At 39.3% G+C, this 21295-nt stretch overlaps 6 protein-coding genes across 6 annotated transcripts; 1 reads left to right on the top strand and 5 right to left on the bottom strand. All coding sequences in view use genetic code 12, as the record gives it.

The window, feature by feature from the left end:
- Positions 1–151: 151 nt before the first annotated feature.
- URA2 (bifunctional carbamoylphosphate synthetase/aspartate transcarbamylase) lies at positions 152–6778 on the bottom strand (the record flags this gene model as incomplete). Its single annotated transcript, XM_051813208.1, has 1 exon — positions 152–6778. The coding sequence occupies one exon, from the start codon at positions 6776–6778 to the stop codon at positions 152–154; it is 6627 nt and encodes a 2208-aa protein (XP_051673021.1).
- Positions 6779–8332: 1554 nt separating this feature from the next.
- CANMA_001259 (uncharacterized protein) lies at positions 8333–9973 on the bottom strand (the record flags this gene model as incomplete). The annotated part of the gene is made up of 1 exon (XM_051813210.1): positions 8333–9973. The coding sequence occupies one exon, from the start codon at positions 9971–9973 to the stop codon at positions 8333–8335; it is 1641 nt and encodes a 546-aa protein (XP_051673022.1).
- Positions 9974–12237: 2264 nt separating this feature from the next.
- On the top strand, positions 12238–15408 carry TRK1 (Trk1p; the record flags this gene model as incomplete). Its single annotated transcript, XM_051813211.1, has 1 exon — positions 12238–15408. The coding sequence occupies one exon, from the start codon at positions 12238–12240 to the stop codon at positions 15406–15408; it is 3171 nt and encodes a 1056-aa protein (XP_051673023.1).
- A 39-nt stretch (positions 15409–15447) lies between these two features.
- Positions 15448–16305, bottom strand: IMP4 (snoRNA-binding rRNA-processing protein; the record flags this gene model as incomplete). Its single annotated transcript, XM_051813212.1, has 1 exon — positions 15448–16305. The coding sequence occupies one exon, from the start codon at positions 16303–16305 to the stop codon at positions 15448–15450; it is 858 nt and encodes a 285-aa protein (XP_051673024.1).
- Positions 16306–16658: 353 nt separating this feature from the next.
- On the bottom strand, positions 16659–18436 carry CANMA_001262 (uncharacterized protein; the record flags this gene model as incomplete). The annotated part of the gene is made up of 2 exons (XM_051813213.1): positions 16659–17088; positions 17403–18436. The coding sequence occupies 2 exons, from the start codon at positions 18434–18436 to the stop codon at positions 16659–16661; spliced, it is 1464 nt and encodes a 487-aa protein (XP_051673025.1).
- A 217-nt stretch (positions 18437–18653) lies between these two features.
- SEO1 (putative permease) lies at positions 18654–20405 on the bottom strand (the record flags this gene model as incomplete). Its single annotated transcript, XM_051813214.1, has 1 exon — positions 18654–20405. One exon carries the CDS (start codon positions 20403–20405, stop codon positions 18654–18656), a length of 1752 nt encoding a protein of 583 aa, XP_051673026.1.
- Between the last annotated feature and the right edge of the window lie 890 nt (positions 20406–21295).

A 21295-nucleotide genomic window follows, 5' to 3' on the forward strand; every position in this document is an offset into this window, starting at 1 on the left:
TACGATATATACATAGCACAATGCCATTAGGAAAACTCTCCCCCAAGACCTCTCTCTATTCAACATCATGACCATACTTTTTAATAAAAATAATAAAAAACTCAAATGCAAATAAACAAAAAACAAACAAAATCAAATTACCCGTCTTTCTCTAAAAATCAACACCAATAACCATGGCCAACAATGCCATTCTGATAAACAAACCATGTCTCATTTGTCTAAAGTATGCAGCTCTTTGATCGAAATCAACTTCTTCTCTAATTTCATTAGTTCTTGGTAATGGGTGCATGACACACATGTGTTGTTTGGCATTACTCAAGATCTTGTTATCAACAATGTATGTATCCTTCAATCTTTCGTATTGTTGTTTATCTTCAAATCTTTCTTCTTGTACTCTGGTACAGTACAAGACATCAGATCTAGCAATAAGATCATCAGTCAATACTTCCGATTCGGCAACCAACATGTTGTGCTCAACCAACAAATCTCTAATTCCCTTTGGAATTGCCAATTCTTTTGGTGCAACCAATTGAACTCTAACATGGTAGTGACGCAACAAGTGAACTAATGAATGGACTGGTCTACCATACTTCAAGTCACCCATAAAAGTGACAGTAATACCGTTGACGGTACCCAATTCTTCTCTAATTGTGAACAAGTCTAACAAAGCTTGGGTTGGATGTTCTCTTGATCCATTACCAGCATTAATTATAGGAACTGGCGAATACTTGGCAGCAATATCAGCACTTTCTTCTTTTGGATGTCTCAAGACAATTGCATCAGAGTAACAGGATAAGGTTCTGATGGTATCTTGTAAAGTTTCACCCTTCTTGACAGAAGATGCATTTGAGTTGATGGCAACAACTCTACCACCCAACCTTTGCATAGCTGCATCGAATGAAGCTGAAGTTCTAGTAGATGGTTCATAAAACATGGTTGCCAAAACTCTACCTTTCAAGATATCCAATACTCCTTGTCTTTCAACAGCCAATCTCATTTCCTGAGCAACAGTGAATAATGAATGCAAATCGGATCTAGTGATATCCTTGACTGATAAGATATTGTTTCTCAAAAAAGTGTTGTTCTTTCTGATGTAGTCACTCAAGGCAGCGACCTCACCCAAAGAGCCAGCTATTGGTTGTGAAACCAAATCTGAACCCAATTTTTCAAATTCTGCCGGTTGTGGCTCTGGTGTGCTTGGAGCGAAAGATGGACGACGCAATCCTGAGAATGAAACTCTCTTTTGGCCCAAGACAGGCGACTGTGGCACCGAAGTAACTGAATTGAACCTTGATCTTGATCCAACTTCATTCTTGCCCAAAGCAGAATCAGCTAAAACAGCGCCATCGAGCACAACGGTTTCATTATGGAAGGATACTCTCTCAATAGCACCTCTCAATTTCAATTTCGAAAATTCAGGATAAGCTGGTTCAGCTTCAGAATACCTATCCAAGTCAAGGATGACTTGAGCATCTTGTTTTGGAATGTTGAAGATTTTAGCTGGTTTGTCATGGAATTTTTCAACAATGTCACCAACGGTAAGCTTACCCTCATTGACTGCAGATAGCAACAATGGGATGGTTTCACTAATTCCCAAACCAGGAACAATCTTTTGATTAGTTGCCTTAGCAATCAAATAAGGCAAGACACCAGTTGAGAAACAGTCCACATCTTTCAAGTTTTGCCACAAGTACTCTTGGTCCTTCTTTGTTGGCAAAAATGGATAGTCTAAATCGTCTCTTGAAATGAACAAGGTGAAAACAGCAACGTCACATGTGACCGACAAACCTTTATTCTTGGCCATCAAGATCAAGTCCAAATCTTCCTTAGAAGAAATACCAGTAATATGGATCGACCTGTTGTATAATGAGGCCAACAAAAGAACAGATGCCAAGTCTGTAGCCTTGGCATCAGTGACAATTGTTTTGGATTGTGGCCATGCAGTGAACTGAGCATTGACCGCTGAAACCTTTGAACCATCAATGTCATTGAATGGAATAAACAAAGCACCAGCGTTATCGGCAGCATCGGTTACACTTTGAGAATTAGTTTCAGATGCAGCAATTGCAAATGAAAAGTCAGTGTAGGCATCGGCACCAGCTTGGTCAATGGCTTCAACTAAAGTTCTATAATCAGTGACAGCGGCACCAGCTTGAGTGTGTGGCAAAAAGGCATTGAAAGTGAAACCAGCAGCCAATGATTGCTTAGTAGTCTGCTCAAAGTCATTGAATGAAGTGACAAATGAAGAAACATTGATAAGACCTGGCAAGGTGGCAGTACCATGTGAAGTTTGAGCATCTCTGTTGGAAACGTCCATGGAAATGTTTCTGGCAATTGCTTCAACCAACAATTTAGCATTCTTGACATTTGTAACCAATGGAATAGCAAAATCAACAGCCATACGACGAGATTCATAACCCTTTGACATGTATGATGCTGGACGACGGAACCTGTTTGCTGATGGCAAATTGACATACAAGTCAATCAAGTTGTTGGCCAAATGTTGGGTTAATGAGTATTCCGATTTTTGGTCCTCTTCCTTACTCAAAACTTCCAAGTAATGCACCTTGATACCGTGCTCCTTGATAAAATCAGCAGTACCAGCGGTGGCAAAGATCTTGTATCCTAATTCGCTCAACTTGGCAATACTTGGCAACAACTCTTGTTTCTCCTTGTATGAACCAATAGAAAACAAGATGTTCTTCTTTGGCAATTTGAAACCGGTAGACAACAACGATTTCAAGTAAGCCTCGTACTTGCTTCTACCAAAAGTGGCAACTTCACCAGTAGAGGCCATTTCAACACCAAGAACTGGGTCAGCACCAGCCAACCTTGAGAACGAAAATTGAGGCACCTTGACAGCACAATAATCATCTGGCAATCTTTCACCTGGGTATGGCGTGACTGGCAAGTCCATAATAGCTTTGGTAGCCATCTCAACCAAGTCGACACCAACAACCTTAGAAACGAATGGACACGATCTAGATGCTCTAACGTTACATTCAATAACCTTGATGTCATTGTCTTTAGCAATGAATTGAATGTTGTAAGGGCCAGTAATATCCAAAGCTTTACCGATCTTGGCAGTTGCCTCAACGATTCTTCTAACAGTTTCAGGATCCAAATCTTGTGGTGGTACAATCAAGGTAGCATCACCAGAGTGGACACCAGCATTTTCAACATGCTCAGAAACGACATGCATGATCATCTTACCATCCTTGGCAACGGCATCCATTTCAATTTCCTTGGCATTTTCAATATATTTGGTGATAACCACGGGGTAGTCTGGAGAAACATCAACGGCTTGAGTCAAGTATGATGCTAAATCATCCTTGGAGTAGACGGTATTCATGGCTGCACCTGACAAGACATAGGATGGACGAACCAAGACTGGATATCCAACCTTCTTGGCAAAGTCCTCTGCTTCTTCAATGGAGGTCAATTCCTTCCATGCTGGTTGGTCAACGCCAATCTTGTCCAACATTCTTGAGAATTTGTATCTGTTTTCAGCCGAATCAATCATTTCTGGTGAAGTACCCAAAATCTTGACATTTTGTCTGTACAATGGCAATGCAATATTGTTTGATGTTTGACCACCCATGGAAATAATAACACCAGCAGATTGTTCCAAGTCGTAGATATCCAACACTCTTTCCAAGTTGATGGTTTCAAAGTACAATCTATCAGCTTCATCGTAATCAGTTGACACAGTTTCAGGGTTATAGTTGATCATAACCGTCTTGATCTTGCTTTCACGCAAGGTTCTAATGGCTCTAACAGCACACCAATCGAATTCGACCGAAGATCCAATTCTATAGACACCGGAACCCAACACAATGACACCATTATCATCGAAGGCAACATCCGAGGAGTCAGCATTGTAAGTGACGTACAAATAGTTGGTGAATGCTGGGAATTCAGCAGCAACTGTATCGATTTGCTTGACAAATGGAATGACACCAGCGTCTTTTCTCAATCTTCTAATAGCGACTTCATTACTGTCGACGAATTTGGCAATTTGTCTATCTTCAAAACCCAATTGTTTAGCCTGTCTGATAATTGCTACTGGCAAGTTTTCTTTCTTACCATAGCTAGCAATTTTGTTTCCAAATTTGATCAATCCATCCAACTTGTTCAAGAACCATTTGTCAATGTTGGTCAATTTCCAAACCTTCTCAACAGAGTAACCGTCAGTCAAAGCATTGGCAATAGCAAACAAACGTTGATCTGATGGGGTTTGCAACTCTTGGTCAATATCGATCGACATTAACGCAGCAGTCTTGTTGAAACCTAAATTATGGTAATCGGTAGATCTGATAGCCTTTTGAATAGCTTCTTCAAATGTTCTACCGATGGACATGACTTCACCAACAGACTTCATAGCAGATGACAATAATGATGAAACACGGGTAAATTTCTTCAAATCCCATCTTGGAATTTTCACAACAACATAATCCAAAGAAGGCTCGAAACAAGCACAGGTGGATCTAGTCACATTGTTTTGAACTTCATTCAATGGAATGTTCAATCCCAATTTAGCAGCAGTATAGGCCAATGGATAACCAGTGGCTTTTGACGCCAAAGCTGAAGAACGTGACAATCTAGCGTTGACTTCAATGATACAGTATTCTTTTGAGAATGGGTTCAAAGCGTACTGGATGTTACATTCACCAACAACTCCCAAATGTCTAATGACATTAACTGCAGTAGTTCTCAACATATTGTAATCTTCGTCGGATAAAGTTTGAGATGGGGCAACAACAATAGAATCACCAGTGTGGATTCCCAATGGATCAAAGTTTTCCATATTACAAACTGTAATACAATTGTCGAAGGCATCACGAACGACTTCATATTCAACTTCTTTCCAACCTTTCATTGATCTTTCAACCAAGACTTGTGGCGATGTTGCAAAAGCTTTGTTACACAAGGCAACCAATTCTTCTTCATTATCAGCAAAACCTGAACCTAATCCACCCAAGGCAAAAGCAGCTCTAACAATCAATGGGTAGCCAATGGCATTGGCGGCATCAATTGATTCTTGGACATTGTTACAAGCTTCGGATCTGGCACACTTTTCACCGATTTCGGACATGGCACTGGCAAATAACTCTCTGTCCTCAGTGGTGATGACGGTATCAATTGGAGTACCCAAAACTTTGACTCCCAAACCTTCAAATTCATCCTTCAATGAAATACCGACACTCAAAGCAGTTTGACCACCGAATGTACAGTAGATACCATCTGGGCGTTCGTGTTCGATAACTTTTCTAACAAACTCAGGGTTAACTGGGAGAAAGTACACCTTATCGGCCAAACCTTTCGAAGTTTGGATGGTGGCAATGTTTGGATTAATCAAGATAGTGTAAATACCCTCTTCTTTCAAAGCCTTAATAGCTTGAGATCCGGAATAGTCAAATTCACCTGCTTGACCAATAGATAAACCACCAGAACCCAACACCAAAACTTTCTTGACGTCAACCCTTGGGTGTGCGGCCAAGTTGTCTTCCAATTTACCACCTGGGAATTCAACTTGCTTGTAAACGCCAGTCTTGTTGTAATCAATAACGGCATTAATGAAGACATCAAACAAAAATTCGGTATCTCTAGGACCGGGTGTTGATTCTGGGTGAAATTGAACCGAAAAGAATGGTTTGGTTTCATGGTAAATACCTTCATTTGATCCGTCATTGGCATTGACAAATAATTCTTTCCATCCCCCGGTCAAGGTATTGGTATCAACAGCGTAACCATGGTTTTGAGATGTTATATAACATCTTCCAGAAATAGTCGAAGTACATGGAATGTTGTGACCACGGTTACCGAATTTCAATTTCAAAGTTGAAGCACCGCTGGCCCTTGCCATTAATTGATGACCGAGACAGATACCAAAAATGGGGGTCTTTGCTTCTTTCAAAGCCTTTTGCAATCTTGCCACAGTTTCATCCATAACAGCTGGATCACCAGGACCGTTTGAGATGAACAAACCATCGTATTTTTCTTTGGTAAAATCGTAATCCCAAGGAACAACCAATAATTCGACACCTCTTCTAACAAAACATCTAATTTGGTTATATTTCATACCAACGTCTATAACGACAATTCTAATTGGCTTACCATCTTTTCCCAATTTTATGTTGTCCTTTGGAGCATACAAAACTGGTTCCTTAATCGAGACTTTGTCAACCAAATTCTTGACATTTGGGTCATCAAATTCAGGAACTTCAAAGTATTGTTTCCAGTTGCCTGACTTGTCAGCAATAACTTCTTCTGACTTGGTTCCTGGCTTTTGCAAGGCAAATCTACCCAAAGTTGACCCTTCTTCTCTCAATCTTTTGGTCAAGGATCTAGTATCAACACCATAAATAGCTGGAATGTTTTGCTCCTTCAACCATTGGCCCAAAGACGATTTTGCCAAAAAGTGGGAATACTCCTCTGTGTAATGAGCAACGACTAAACCAGCAATGTGAATTCTATTTGACTCAAAGTATTTTGGCAAAGCTGGGGTGTAATCGTCATCTAACAACTTTCTGTCTGGTACACCGTAATTACCAACTAATGGGTAGGTGATGACCAAAATTTGACCTTCATAAGAAGGATCGGTAATGGATTCAGGGTAACCAACCATACCGGTTTGGAAAACCACTTCACCAGCAGCTGGGACCTCAGCTCCGAAGGAGTAACCTTGCAAGGCAACACCATCCTGAGTTTCTAAGGTCATCAACCTATCACCCGTTGACTCCATAGGTGGGGAAATTGGAACAGATAATTTAGCCATGTTTGCCGATCTTTAAATTTTTCAAAATGTAAGTTGTTGTAAATAACACGGAGGTTCTTATAAAATACTAATTTTGGGGGGGGGGAATTGAATTTATAAGGAAACCAAACAATTAGCAAAGTATGAATGAAATGAGTTTAGATCAGCTATGACTAAGTTAGTATGAAGCTGTTCAAAGAAATTGGAGCAAGTTTTTTGAAAAAGAAGATCGATGCCCTTTGGTCTAGATTTATGGGACAAAAAAAATATTTTTTTTTTCTATCATCCTGAGGTCTCATCTCTCACATTGCCATCACACTGCACCGCGCTTGCTGAGGGAAGTGTATATGCGATGTCAGAGTTTGTAACTATGACATCAGTGACAGCGGTATCATTTGACAAATATTTGAGTAGATACGATGTGGTGAGAAAGATTCATACAAATTTCCCATCTCAATAACGCGTCTTTTTCTTTGTCAACTAGCAGGCAGTTTTGATTCTTGTACATACCAATGAAGAAATCTATTAGTCTGCGCACAATTCACGAAGGAGGACGGTGACTTATTGAGAAGAGAAGAGAGAGAGAGAAAGAGAGAGAGAGAGGGAGAAAGAAAGAGAAGAGAAGGGAAAAGAAATGAAAATAATAAATAGGAATAGTATTACAAGATGATGAATTTTTCTGTAGGAAATAACTTCAACTATTTATACTCCTCAAATGAAATTTATACGAAGAGAGAGAACTTTGAGATGAGAACGCTACCCAAACATTTTAGACGCCTTGCTGCTACTATGTTTTTCTTTTTCTTATTTTTGTGTTTGTGTTTGTAGAATGAAAATTTTTTTCAAATTTTGCAATTGAGCTCCTGCATATATATTTGCTTTTGTATAACTTGGTATATGGAATAAGCTGGTGTTGTGAAAACCTAGACCTAGTCTTTAATATTTTTGCTCAGCATAGTAAGCAGGTACGAGTTTTAGTTCAGGCAAAAGGACATGTCATTCTAAGTCTTAAACAGACAATGATAGAACACTTGGATGGAGTCAGCAAAGTTTGGAAAAGGATAAAGATGATTTGTTCCTTTTAGTTAATTAGTTTTTGTGGCTTGTTGATTACGTATACACACACGTCATTTTAGTTGCATATGAAGTAGTCCAATTAGAAGTACCAAAGGTTAAAGTTTCAGATGAGTCCAATATTGCAAAAACAAGTAGCAATAGACATCATGCGATGAGGGTTTATGCATTCTCCGTGCTTAGATATCTTGAAGCACAAACATAATTATATGTAAATATAATGATAACAAGCTTTTCTATAGGTGTGGCAATGGAAACAAAGGTGGCAAAAATGAACATGCCGGTGTTTGCAAGCAGACTGCAACATACTCCGCTATAACAATAGGTAAATACAATTAGTAACGCCACCATTCTGTCCTTAGAAGTCGCATCCTCAAGATAATAGATTTTGCAAGTGGCCAAACTACAATTACGAATATCAGGAAGACAAACTGTTTTGCTATACATTCAATGGTTACACTACTAAAACCTTGACTATAGCCTGCTTAATTACTAAATCGCCTATGCTTTCTCTCCCAAAATTTCATCAACGTTTTTAACACTGGACTCCTCTTCTTCCGACTCTGTGCCATCAAGATTAGACTTGGGCCCTGTGTAATTCTTCCACGCCCACGCATAATAGTAAATTATAGACAATAGCCAAACACCTCCGTTGATTGCACAAGTGTAATTCATACTGTCTTTATCAACCCGTGTGGATTCCGGAAACATACTCATTGTGATAACAAAGGGAAGAAAAAGCGAAGTAACGATGTTGATGATCAAGCTCAAAGTTTTCCCAAAGTAAAAGGGCCCTGGAATAAACTTCTTTCTGCCATAAGGCAAAACAACAAGAACCACTGGCGTACCCCACGCCAAAGTGTTTGAAGCAATAGCAAGCGAAAATAGTGCAGCAGATCCAGCAGATCCAGGGATTATACATAAACAGCCCATGACTAATGCACAACAACTGGCAAAAATCGTTGCTCTCACAGGCACCCTTATCTTTGGATTGACATACTTGACCCATTTATAAACCACTGGTAACCCATCATCTCTTGCAAACGACCAAACTTGTCTTGATAACGCAATCATCAAGGAAATAGCCATGAGGTACTGACCCACACAGATCAACGACATGAACGCGACAGCCCATTTCTTTCCCAACGCATCGTAAATGATTTGAGCCATGGGCGATCCTGTTTCGGAATAGAGGACACGTGCAGTATCACCGTCTTTAATACAAGCTGCACACACTATTACTATTACCCATCCCAAGAACCAACACGCAGCTATAGAGCCTAATATCCCCACAGGAATAGACTTTTGGGCATTTAATGCTTCCTCAGAACAATGAATGACTGAATCAAATGACCCAATCGTCCATAAAGCTGGATTGAATGACATGATGGCACTCCACCCTATTGGCCAATCCCTTGAGTTTTCATACTTGCCAAATATGTACCCTGCTGAGTTGAAGCTATTGTGTCTTGAAAATCCAACTGGAACAGCAATAAGGAATAGTACAACCAAAAACACGTTAACACAAATTGAGATTGTTTGCAACATTGCAGCATGTTTAGTTGTCAAACATGAGATAACCATATTCAAGACGATGCTTGCAGCAAATACACCATACGATTTTGCATTTGTCAATTCAAAGTTGTTGTCCCTTGCAAGTGAGACAGCCGATAGAACCTCGACTGCAAATCCATAGCTAATACTGCAAATAGCACCAGTCAATCCAAGGGAGTTTGAACATCCAATCAAATAACTCAAGGGCACCCTGAATCGGTCGGGACAATAATAGTTTGTGTAGTAATACAATCCACCGCTTGTTGGTATAGCACTACCCAAGAAACTCATGGAAATACCGACGCAAAAGATAAAAAAACTAGCAATGAACCAACCCCAGACTAGACCAGCAGGCCCAGTAGATATACCAGAGTTGAGGACGGAAGCTATACTAGGTAGGAGACCCATAATTGAAAATGCTATACCGAAAACTTGTATGGTTGAATAATGACGTCTTAATTCTTGCTTGTAGCCAATTTGATGTAATAAATCAACATCTCCGAGATTATGTTGCGGATCAACAAACCTAACCTCCGAAGCGTTTGTGGGAATGTGACGTAAACTTTGTACTGGAGAAAATGGTTTCATTTTGTTGAAATGTGAAACAACCTTGACTATACACAATGCATGACACCAGAGGATATAACTTCCACTCTCATAGGACAGAATTATTCACCTCTTTTATAATCATATTCCAAAGCGTATTTGAATCCATACTAAAACTTTAAAAAACCTATCAGCAACTCCAGTTTAACGCCCTCTTTTCAAACCTTGCATGATAACATTTTGTTGAGATGTCGGAATTCGCTTGAGAACTAAATCACAAAGCAATTGTTGAACACTGATACCATTTTGAAGTCAAGGATACACAGAAAAAGCATAAAGTAAAGAACATTTTATTTCTCTAAGTAGAAACCTTAATTTCAAGTCAGCGAATGGGGTATTCCAAATCAAACAATTAAAAAATTTTGACACATGTGGAGTTCACCATATGAAAATCAACGGAGTTCGTTTCACGAGTCTTGCAATATCTTACAACATCCCCTCACGTTTTAGTTCTGGTTTAGCCATTAATGATTGGTTATAAGGAGGATCGAAGTGTTTTCATTGCAACATTGGAACTTTTAAAAAAAATCTAAAGACTGCCTTTTCCAAAAACAGAACATTGCGGGGTGGCTCATTTTCTAATTTATGTTTTTGGTTTTCCTTTTTTTTTAATAATATGCCATAAAAAAAAGTGTAATTTGCAGATCCACAACCAATTTGCATCAACATCCTCACGCAGATGGAAACTTTAGATTTCAAACTTTACTAGTCTTGGCTTTCGTTGTTGAGGTTTATAATTGGCTTCCAATTCTGCTCCATTTTATGTGGGATTGTTTTACTTTTTGCTGTTACACCACTTCTAATAGTGGATAAAGCTACTGATTGTGATTTGAATGTGTGATGCTTAGTTAACAAATGAACCTGAATCTGTGTATAGTAGCTTGTCCATTTCGCCATCCCTTTGTAAATAGTATTGGGTACTAAATTAGCTCCACATGTAGCCTGAGTTATTGTCGTTGTACTTTCCAGGACAAGTGACAGACCATCTTATTTCTTTAGTGCATTGTTTAAAGTGATCCTTGCCTATTCTCCAATCTGACCCTATTCCCTTCTTGTCTGATATTTCCCAAACCGGCTGGATGTGAGTTTAAAGTTTAAAGCGAAAGAGTAAATGGGAAAAAGCCCCAATTACCCCTCTCTCTCCCCCCCCCCCCCAAAAAAAAAGAAGGAATTTGTAAGACAACAGTTGTCTTATCCAAAGATAAACACGACTAAAAGAAGGGTCTAAGCTATCAGCATGAAGCTTGTAAAGTGGAGAACAACAGGCTATTTATGGATAAATTGAGCGCATTTAATACACAGCACTCCAACACTGTTTCCCTAATTTTACTGCAAAAACTCCGCAAATATCAGTTATACTCCCATCCCCACAAGTACATGGATATATACTTGACAATTCTCGAAAACATGGTTTTATGATTACCCAAACATGCTTGACGAAGTAACGATGAGGAAATTGGTACTAACCTATTCATTTAAATCAAGATTTTGGCGCACAGGGTGCATTCTCTTTGGTATGAGATGTGAGTGAACTCATGCATGTTACATAGTTAAAGATTCTTTCCTTTTTCCTGTCCTCTGCATATATTAAACACGACTTGTTTCGTGCACAGATACTGCAAGACAGTGAAAGACCAACTAGCTATCACACTGCATTTTTTATTCATCAAAAGGTGTATAGTCACTAGTCAAGTGGAGACTCTTCGAATACAATGGCTATACCCACAATCAGCTTAAAAAGAATAAACAATGTAGTTTCTCCAGCATGCCACATATTTTTGCATTGTTTTATTGAGTTACGTTTTAAAGTTGGCCCAAGAAAATAAACGTCTCGGCCAAATGTGAAATACGTTATCATTCATGATAAGCACAAACTAAGCACAAACATCTGAACAGTTGTCTATATAGTACATTTCTTTCGTTTGCCGTACAACTACTACTCTGGTATATTCACTTTTTGACGCTTGGCTAGTCATATATTGTCATGGGCTGTTGTGTCACTTGAGATGAGATGTGCACGTGAGCTCAGTCTAAAAATAAAAATAAAAATCAATTAATTGTTTTTGACACATCAATCTTTTACTTAGTATGGAATTTCAATTCATTTTATAGCAAACATATCAACACCCACGTATTCAAAAAATCAATCAGACCTCTCCGTTTTGGTTGTTGTTTTTTTAACTCAGCGATAGCAATACGCCAGCTGTCACACCCTGTTATTTGGCGTCCTTAAAAGCTCCAACACCATGCCATCCGTACCAGATACTTACCAGCGGTATAAGCGAGCACGCTTTAAACACGATGCTGGATTCAAAATTAGAAACTTCATACAGAGGATCATATCTGCAGCGTATCCTTATACCAAAGTAGTGCTACCGAACTTCAGGGCCGTTCATTACTTTTACATTCTCATGCATTGCTTCATTGGTTCGATTTTGATATATCCCGTCAAAACAATACCGTATATTGATTCTTTGTTTTTCGCAAGTGGAGCATCTACTCAAGCTGGGCTTAATACCTATGATGGTAACCTCATATCCCTATATCAGCAAATCATCTTGTACCTTATACCGACGTTCACAAATCCCATCTTCATTCATGGGTCATTACTTTTGGTTCGATTATACTACTTTGAGCGGCATTTTGACAATATAAAGGAGAATTCAAAGTTGAACTTCCAAATGCGAAAGTCGGCAACTTTAGCTAGACAGAATACCATAGCTTCTGCTAATTCTACTAGAATGAATACTGCAAACAACAAAGACTTGGGATATAACCATAGAGATGCCGAAGTTGATAGCCCGCAGTCCTCAACTCTGGTTCCTGGAAATGGGTTACATAACAACAACGGCAAGGTTGAACACATGTCAGAGCCTTCTGATGAAGAGGCTTATCATCCCGACAACGAGAGCCCTACTGTCCAACATGGAGAAACAACAGCTCACGCAATCAAGTTCGGTGCTTTGCCGCATCCAAAAAGAAAAAAGTCCATCGATCCGGAGGATATGTATCGCTCTATCAATATGCTTAGAGAGAAGCAAAATTCCCTGCATAATGGACAGGGTGATAATCGTGGTGGTAATCTAGATGACACCCATGAAATCTCACCCCCTCAGAGCACAAGCATTCACTTCGCTGACATAGCTTCGCCCAGTAGACGCAGAAGATCGCAAACGCCGAGATCAGAAAGTCAAAGTCCTCATCACGGTGATGGTGATGGTGATGGCGATGATAATGATGATGATATTCTCGTTATCAAACCACCCAATGAAATTGAAGACTCTGCTAGTCACAATGCCATATTTACTAAGAAGAAGCTTCCGAAATCAATTCAAAAAAGAAGGTCTCTGTGGATTCCCTTGACGACTCGAAAACCGTATAAACCGTGGAAGAATAGACTAAGAAAGACTCTTTCAAACTCAAGTCGCAAGAGGCGATCACGGGCATCGTCAGGCATAGAAGATGAAGATGAGGATGATGATGCATCAATAGATTCTGAAGTTGAGGAGAGTAATATTTCTGGTGATGATATGACACGATTCGATGGACAAAGTGGTGCTGAAAATGATATTGATGATACTGACGATAACAATGATGATGACCAGGACTATGATGGTGAGATTGATGAAGATGCAATCACTGATGACGACCGTGAAGAAGAAGATCCAACAGCAACCAATCTGGCGTGTCGCACAAGACAGGATTCAACAGCAGATGGTGCTGACGAAGGAACTACAACCAGAATACTCAAATTTGACCACTCACTTCCAAACTTCACCGACAAGAAAAAAGAGAGAAGAAGAAAGAAACGTTTTAAACAGCTCGATAGAATAAGAACCCCCACTATTTCACGTTTTTCAAGCGAGACTGCCGCCAATGATGATCATGATTCAGATGATAGTGAGGAATCGGCAATACATTTACAAAGTGGTACAAGTGGTGGTCTTGCACGTACCATTAGTAGTGGAAACTATTTATCTTTTGCGCCAACAGTGGGCAGGAACTCGACCTTTATGAAAATGACCGAAGAACAGAAAGACGAGTTGGGAGGTATAGAGTATAGAGCTGTGAAGTTGCTTATTAAGATTTTAGTATGTTACTATCTTGGTTTCTTGATAGTATCTTCCTTTATGTTTTTGATTTGGGTTTACTGCATGCCTCATTATAAGAGCCTATTGAATGATCTTGGCATCAGTCCAGGGTGGTGGGCGTTTTATACGGCGCAATCATCATTTAATGATTTGGGATTAACGTTGACGCCAGATTCGATGAATTCATTTCATGAAAACGCATTTGTGCAAATCCTTTGTTCTTTTTTAATCGTGATTGGTAATACTGGGTTTCCCGTGCTCTTGCGGTTTATCATATGGGTATTGTTCAAGCTAGCACCAGAATTATCCTTATTCAGAGAGTCGTTGGGGTTTTTATTGGATCATCCACGTCGTTGTTTTACTTTACTTTTCCCCCTGATTCCTACTTGGTGGTTATTCTTTATTTTGGTCGCACTTAACGGGTTTGATTTGGTGATTTGGTGTATTATAGACCTTAACAATGAAATATTTGACGGAGTGCCCAAAGGCTACCGAGTTTTGAATGGGTTGTTTCAAGCCTTTTGTACCAGAACCGTTGGATTTTCAATTGTTGACTTGTCTAAATTACATGCTGCTACGCAGGTGAGTTATTTGGTGATGATGTATATTTCCGTCTTGCCCATTGCCATTTCGGTCAGAAGAACCAATGTTTATGAGGAGCAAAGTTTAGGTGTATACACGAAGGAAGGTGAGGATGCCGATGAAAACGCACCATCGAATTACGTCGGTGCGCATTTGCGTAACCAATTGTCTTATGATTTATGGTATATATTTCTCGGGTTGTTTGTTATTTGTATTGCTGAGGGAAAGAAGTTACAAAAGCAAGATCCCAGATTCCTGGTTTTTGCAATTTTATTTGAAATTATTAGTGCTTATGGTACGGTAGGAATGTCGCTTGGATACCCTGATGTTAACACATCATTGTCTGGGAAATTTAATGTCATTTCGAAATTAGTCATTATTGCAATGATGATCAGAGGCAGACATAGAGGTTTGCCATATGCTATTGATAGAGCTATTTTGTTGCCTAATGCCGAGATGAATCGTCATGATTTAGTACAAGAGAGGCACGCCACTAACAGACAATTTAGTGTTGACCACAATAATACATTGGCTAAAGTGGCAACTTTTGCAAGAGGTGGCCCCATCGATGGTGGCGACAATATTCTCAGCAGAGTTTTGACAAATGTGAGTCACTTCAGGAATAAACGGAAACAAAAGAGAGAGGCCACCCTCAGTAATATCAATGCAAGTACTAGCGAGAACGAGCATTCCTTACATTCAAGTAATCCAAACTATCTAGTCACGACAGTGAGTCATGTATAAAAAATTGCCCAAATATAACGCATTTATTCACTTTTGATTTTACAAGTAGTTCTTTCTATTTGCTGTACGTATAAACCTCCTCACTTGCCACTCAACATCGGCATCAGTATTATCAGCCAATCCCAACCTAATTTCGTACAATTTCATCTCAAACCTCGGTCCAATCTCACTGATCTCGACACTATCTCTGGTTCTCACGTAAACGTGATGTCTCACACTTATATAATCGTCATTGTTAACAAATGTAATTACCCTTGACGAGTCCCGTTTGACGCCAGGTGGGAATAAATGTTGCAATATCTTAACCACCCTTTTACCCAATGGCGTATTGAAATTTTCAAAAATCAAATGAGGATAGGATTCACTTATATTACCCAAGTTTGGTAAATCATGTCTTAACTTAACATTGTGTAAAGTGAATATAGCTGTTGGTCCATGTGGGAAATGGCTGACCGTAAGAGATGTAGGTACACCTCTATGCTCATGTAATATTATCAAGTCCGAAACCTGGACTCTGGTACAAGTCTTGACCAAGTCATTAATGATGTAGTTACCACGATTCAACTTCAAGCTATTTGGAAACATCAACTTAATTTCTTTGGAGAATTGCAATAATCGAACACTTGGGTCTCTCGATGTGGTGATGACCACCTTTGGATCCGATATACCTGAAAGTGCACTATATTCGTCGTCGATATCTAGCTGGTCTTGCTCACTTTGGTCGTATATGAAATCGCGTTGTAGTTGTGTGTCTTCTGCCAATTCTTTAGACAATGGTTTCCCCAGTGCTAAAGCTGCTTTAAGCTGTTGACGCTTTTCAGTACGCGAGGCTTCTTGAAGCTGTAATGATTTTCTATAAAGATACTCCCTCCTTTCTCTTGCTTGTTTTCTGATCATGCTTTGTGGATTGTGAAAGATTGGTGTTTTGCAATGAGATGAGGTTGGAAATTTTATATTTCTCAAATTAAATTTATCCCGTGCGCTACCTTGTGCATGTATACTAGTTAGGCAATCTCTCAGCGTAGCTCATAGAGAGGTCGAGACTCTATTTTGAGATCAGAGTCCAGGGCTACATTTACAAAGAGGAGAGCCAGCAAGGTGCCACATTTTTACACTCAAGATAAATTATTCATCTATAGTTGATAAAAGATTGATCACCACGCATTGATTCTAAGTCATCCACAACAAGCAGTAGATCATACCGCTTCAAGAGTTAATCACATAGCAACAGGTCACAGTCTATCATATATCTAGACAAGCACCCTTTCAAATTCATCCATATTCTCCAACTCATCCTGCTGAGTGACTCGCCTCAACACCTCCTTCTTTGAGCTCTCCTGAATATACCCATCAAGCAACAACTCGTCCAAGACATGGTACGCTTTTTCAAATCCAAATATTATATCTAGCTCACATACATTACCAAACATTTTATCCATTTGTTCAACAAATCGATGAATAACTTCAAGTCCAATTAATTCGTTGTCATCATTGTCAATTCCAATGACAAAGAATAATGATGCATATCTTCGGTAGATGATTTTCAAATCCCTATATTCTAAAACATTGCACATTTTAGCCCTTCTTGACAATATTATTGTCGACAAGTCACGGACAATCTTGGTCTTTTGTTTTTGGGGTATCGTTTGGTACCATTTGGACAATCTGGTTTTACCCTGTCTGGAAATAAGGAAAAGAAACTGTATTGCCATAGTGAGGTATATAAGAAGACTATTGGTATAGATGATTTGATTGGAATGTGGGTTGGCAGATGTGTTGTGAAATGAGCTTGTAGTGAACACCTGTGCAAAGTTGTTGCACTTTGTTGACAGCTTTTTTTGTTTTTTTCTACGCGAAACAAAAGCTTTTACACGTTTTATTTATGTACTTGCATCTAACTTTTTAAGAATTGGAGAAAGTAGCTGTTGCAACTTTCCTCGTTATTCCAAGTAACGTCTTCATCTGGATTGCATATGCACCTATTTTTAATATACACCGCTGGATCCTGAGGACACTGAACGTATGGTGGATGGGTGTACCCAACGTCTTCGAACCAATAAAGGTCCTTTTTCGACAACATTATCATTATTGCCATGCTATGGACAGGCGCATCACCCCATCTTTCGTAATAGAACCCACCCAATGAATCCAAGTACTGGAAAAAGTCCTCGTACCGTGGATCATTGAATACGTCCAAATTAGCAATTTCAAAGTTGGACCAAAAGTGACATAAGTTGTACCAATTAAACTTGTTGGTAAACATGGGCAATAGCTCAGGTTGTAAGTTTCGGTCCTTTATATACTGGATAACATGAGGCCATAAAGTCGGTATGGTTTCAGAATATTCAAAAAGAGCAATGGCAAACCCATATTTCTTATCCTTTTCCCTCATTAGGCGAAACAAGTCGTCGTTCATATCACAATATAACTTGATATCTGGTTCTATCCTCCAATAATACTGGTATTGTCTCACCATCCCATGCTTGTAGAAAAACCCCGAGTAGAAACGACACATGTGTCGATAACTTTCTGAATCTCCGTACGGAATATCCGCCGATTTTGCTCGAACTTCAGCACAAGCGGTGGTATTTATATGACTAGGATAAGACCAATACTCCTTGGGTATGATTCCAAAGTTTACTTTCCCGCGTGGAATGTAACTACTGACAAGGTATATAAAGTCAGATGAGAATGGTTCGTCATTGAGAAAAGTGTAATCGTAATTGAACTTGTCGTTGAATCGATCCTGAACCACTTGTACGGTCTCCAACACCAGATACAAATCCAGATTGCGAGCCAACATTAAGAACGTGGCATTCTCACGATGGTTACACGCTGGTGCTTTTAAAACACACAAGTTTTCTGATTGATAATTGGCATGGTGAGTTTTTAAGAATGTTTTGAATTGGGCGTCGTCTTCATATTGGTAGCAGTCGTGGCTGACCTTTCTGCTGAAAAAGATCGTTGGCAGGAAAAGGAATGCAGCTGCAATGAACAACAACGAGGGGATAAAAGCACGTCGAAGCATGTTTTTGAAAGAGGGTTAATGATTTTCAATATATTCAGTTGAGAAATGTGGTAGCATTTGCATCAACGCAGTCCACGCAGGGCTTAGCTTACTACCTTAACACTGAATTCAATAAAGTGAGTAGACTCTGAAGTAGGGTAATACACTTGCTATTGTTTCTCTAAAAATTGTCTATCAATAACATTGTTCTTCTATTAAGTCTATAACCCTTAACCTATTATTCAGTTTCCTTAATATCCGACTTCTCGTCATCTTTACTTGAATCAAAGAGTACTATGTTATTATCGAGAGCACCGGCTCTCTCTTGTCTTTTGTAGAGATACAATACAACAAGCGACCAAGCCGCCATTGCAAACGCCGAAGCCGCAGTAAAGCTGTACCCTTTCAAAAACCTAGGTGCTTCAACTGTCTTCCATACCAAAACTGAAATCCAAGCCGTACTTTGTTGTGCCAAGATGTTACAAGCAACTAAAATAATTTGACGCTCACGAAGATCTCTTCGGCATATATCACCCAAGAACGAGTAAAGAGCTGGAGCAGAACTCCAACCCCAGTATTGCATACAAAATGCAAACCATTTCGCACGTTCGGGAATATCCCATATTGCAAGCAACAAGTTTCCAAGCACATTGAACACTTGAGAAAATATAATTGCCCCATATCTGCTATTACACAAATCGGCCATGGTACTAGTGATAATCAACCATATAATACCCAATGCTGGAGTCAATGCAGTGTAATCTTGCAACTGGCCACTGTTAAAACGAGGAGTTGTACCGTCGTCTTTTGTCAATGACTTAAGCCATAAAGCATACGCCCCGGAAGTACCATTTGAATTGTTCCAGCAAAATATGTTCCATAAACCCAAGACGTAGATATGCCACGATGAAAGCACCTTTCTCCAAGTCTCCCAACTAAAGAAATGATAAAAGGCATTTTCTCTAGGCTTGGCATCCTTTTGATCCTTTCTCATCCTCCTTCTGGCAATTCTAATGTCGTCATCGGATAAAAATATGCTATAACAATCTTCAGGTGTTCCCGGAATCATATAAATTCCAATAAGACCAACCGCAAAACTGACAATTCCATCGACAATGAAAATCCATTGCCAGGCTGCATAACCATTAACACCATCTAAATTTCTTACAATTGAACCAGAAAGTAAACCAGAAGTAAGTATACCAAGAAATTGGCCAATATAGTAGAAACCTGCCCTTCTAGTCACTTCACCTGTACTTCCTTTAAACCACGAGGCGAATAATGCATGGTAAGCAATATATGAAGGCGCTTCAAACGCACCAATAAAGAACCGAATAGCCTTAAGACCAGGTACGTTGGTTACTTGCGATGTACAAATTGTCAATACTGACCAACCAAAGTCCAACGCTGGCAACACGTAGTTTAATGGGAGGGCATACAACACGTACATGAAGGGAATCTGAAACACAATGTTACCAACGGAGAATAAAACCTGGGTGTTGATGAAGTCATTACCTTCCATCCCAATGGATTCTTTTATGCCACCGATATAGGCATTAGTCAAGTTTGTCTGGTCTAAATATTTGACCCAATAGGCCATGAGGGAGTAGAATGTCAACAAGATGTCAATTTTCGTGATAACCTTCTTTTCTTCCGGCGTGTCCTCGTCATGGAACCATTTGTACCATTTCCTACTCTTCTTCGACTGAGTGGTTACTCGATACTCATATTCATCGAAAAACTTCCACCATGGACGATTCTTTTCATCACGATACTCAATAAGTGATTCTTGTTGCTTGGAGCTGGAAATTGAATGTGCAACTTCCAATTTGGAATCAGTCTTTTCGATACTTCCTCCTTCATCTGTGGGGGTGGATAAGTCAGGATCGTCAAGGTCTAAGAAGTTCCCATATTCGTCTTCATCTACGATTCTTCTCACTGGGAAAATACCCCATTTAAGTCGTTGGAATGGTGTCACCACAGCAGCCATTTCTTAAAATGTGGATATTCAATCAATATATCAGCACAAGGAAGTGCAAATTGTCAAATATTTATAACCCAACTCTTTCTTTCCTTTTTTTTTCAAATTTTTTCTATTTTTGAAACCAACCAAATCGGATTGTTTTACGGCATCGGGATTGTGGCTCTATACTTATCGGTTATGCATCTTTGACTAAACTAGTTAAATTTAATTGCAAGTCAATAAACCCCTACGCCTTTGAGATTCCTATATTTGGTCAATTCATTACTTTGGGTACGTTTGTGTATAATAGTGTGGCTGGCCACATCGTCATTTGGGGGATCTATCTCTACAAAACAAAGGAACGGTTGTGGCTACACTGGTAAATAATAATGGCTTTTATTGTTTTTGGCTTTGTGTATTGATGAAATTAAGCTTCTTTTTAGTTTTTATTTTTTGTTGCAATTGCACGTGAGTCATTTAATTGGACTGCAATGAGTGACTCTGACAATTAATTGTGTGGCAAACAGTTTAAACACCTCTAGCTAATAGAGGGAGTGGGAGGTAGCTAGAGATAAGTTGAATGGTAGTTAAAATTTAGTCATTTTCGTTGTGTCTGTGATGTAATTGGGGAATGCAACATTTATGAAGCACTTGGAATTTCATGGCACCCTGCCGTTTAGCTGTCTCAATCTTGTTTCACCAAAAACATACATTCAACTATTATATATATATAAATGCTACGCTTGTACTAGCCAAGCATAGTACCCTGCTCTCTAATGTTAACTAACGTCTGCCTGAACTGCTAAGATGTTTCTTATTGTGTTAGACAGAATAGTTAAGCAGCGCAATCTTCTGAAAGATGGAGGTTTGTTTAATACTGATGCAAAGAACCTGTTACCAGCCGCTTAAGCATGTTA

The sequence above is a fragment of the Candida margitis genome, assembly GCF_024628925.1.
Source record: "Candida margitis strain CBS 14175 chromosome Unknown scaffold9, whole genome shotgun sequence".
In the NCBI taxonomy this organism is placed as follows: Eukaryota; Fungi; Ascomycota; class Pichiomycetes; order Serinales; family Debaryomycetaceae; genus Lodderomyces; species Lodderomyces margitis.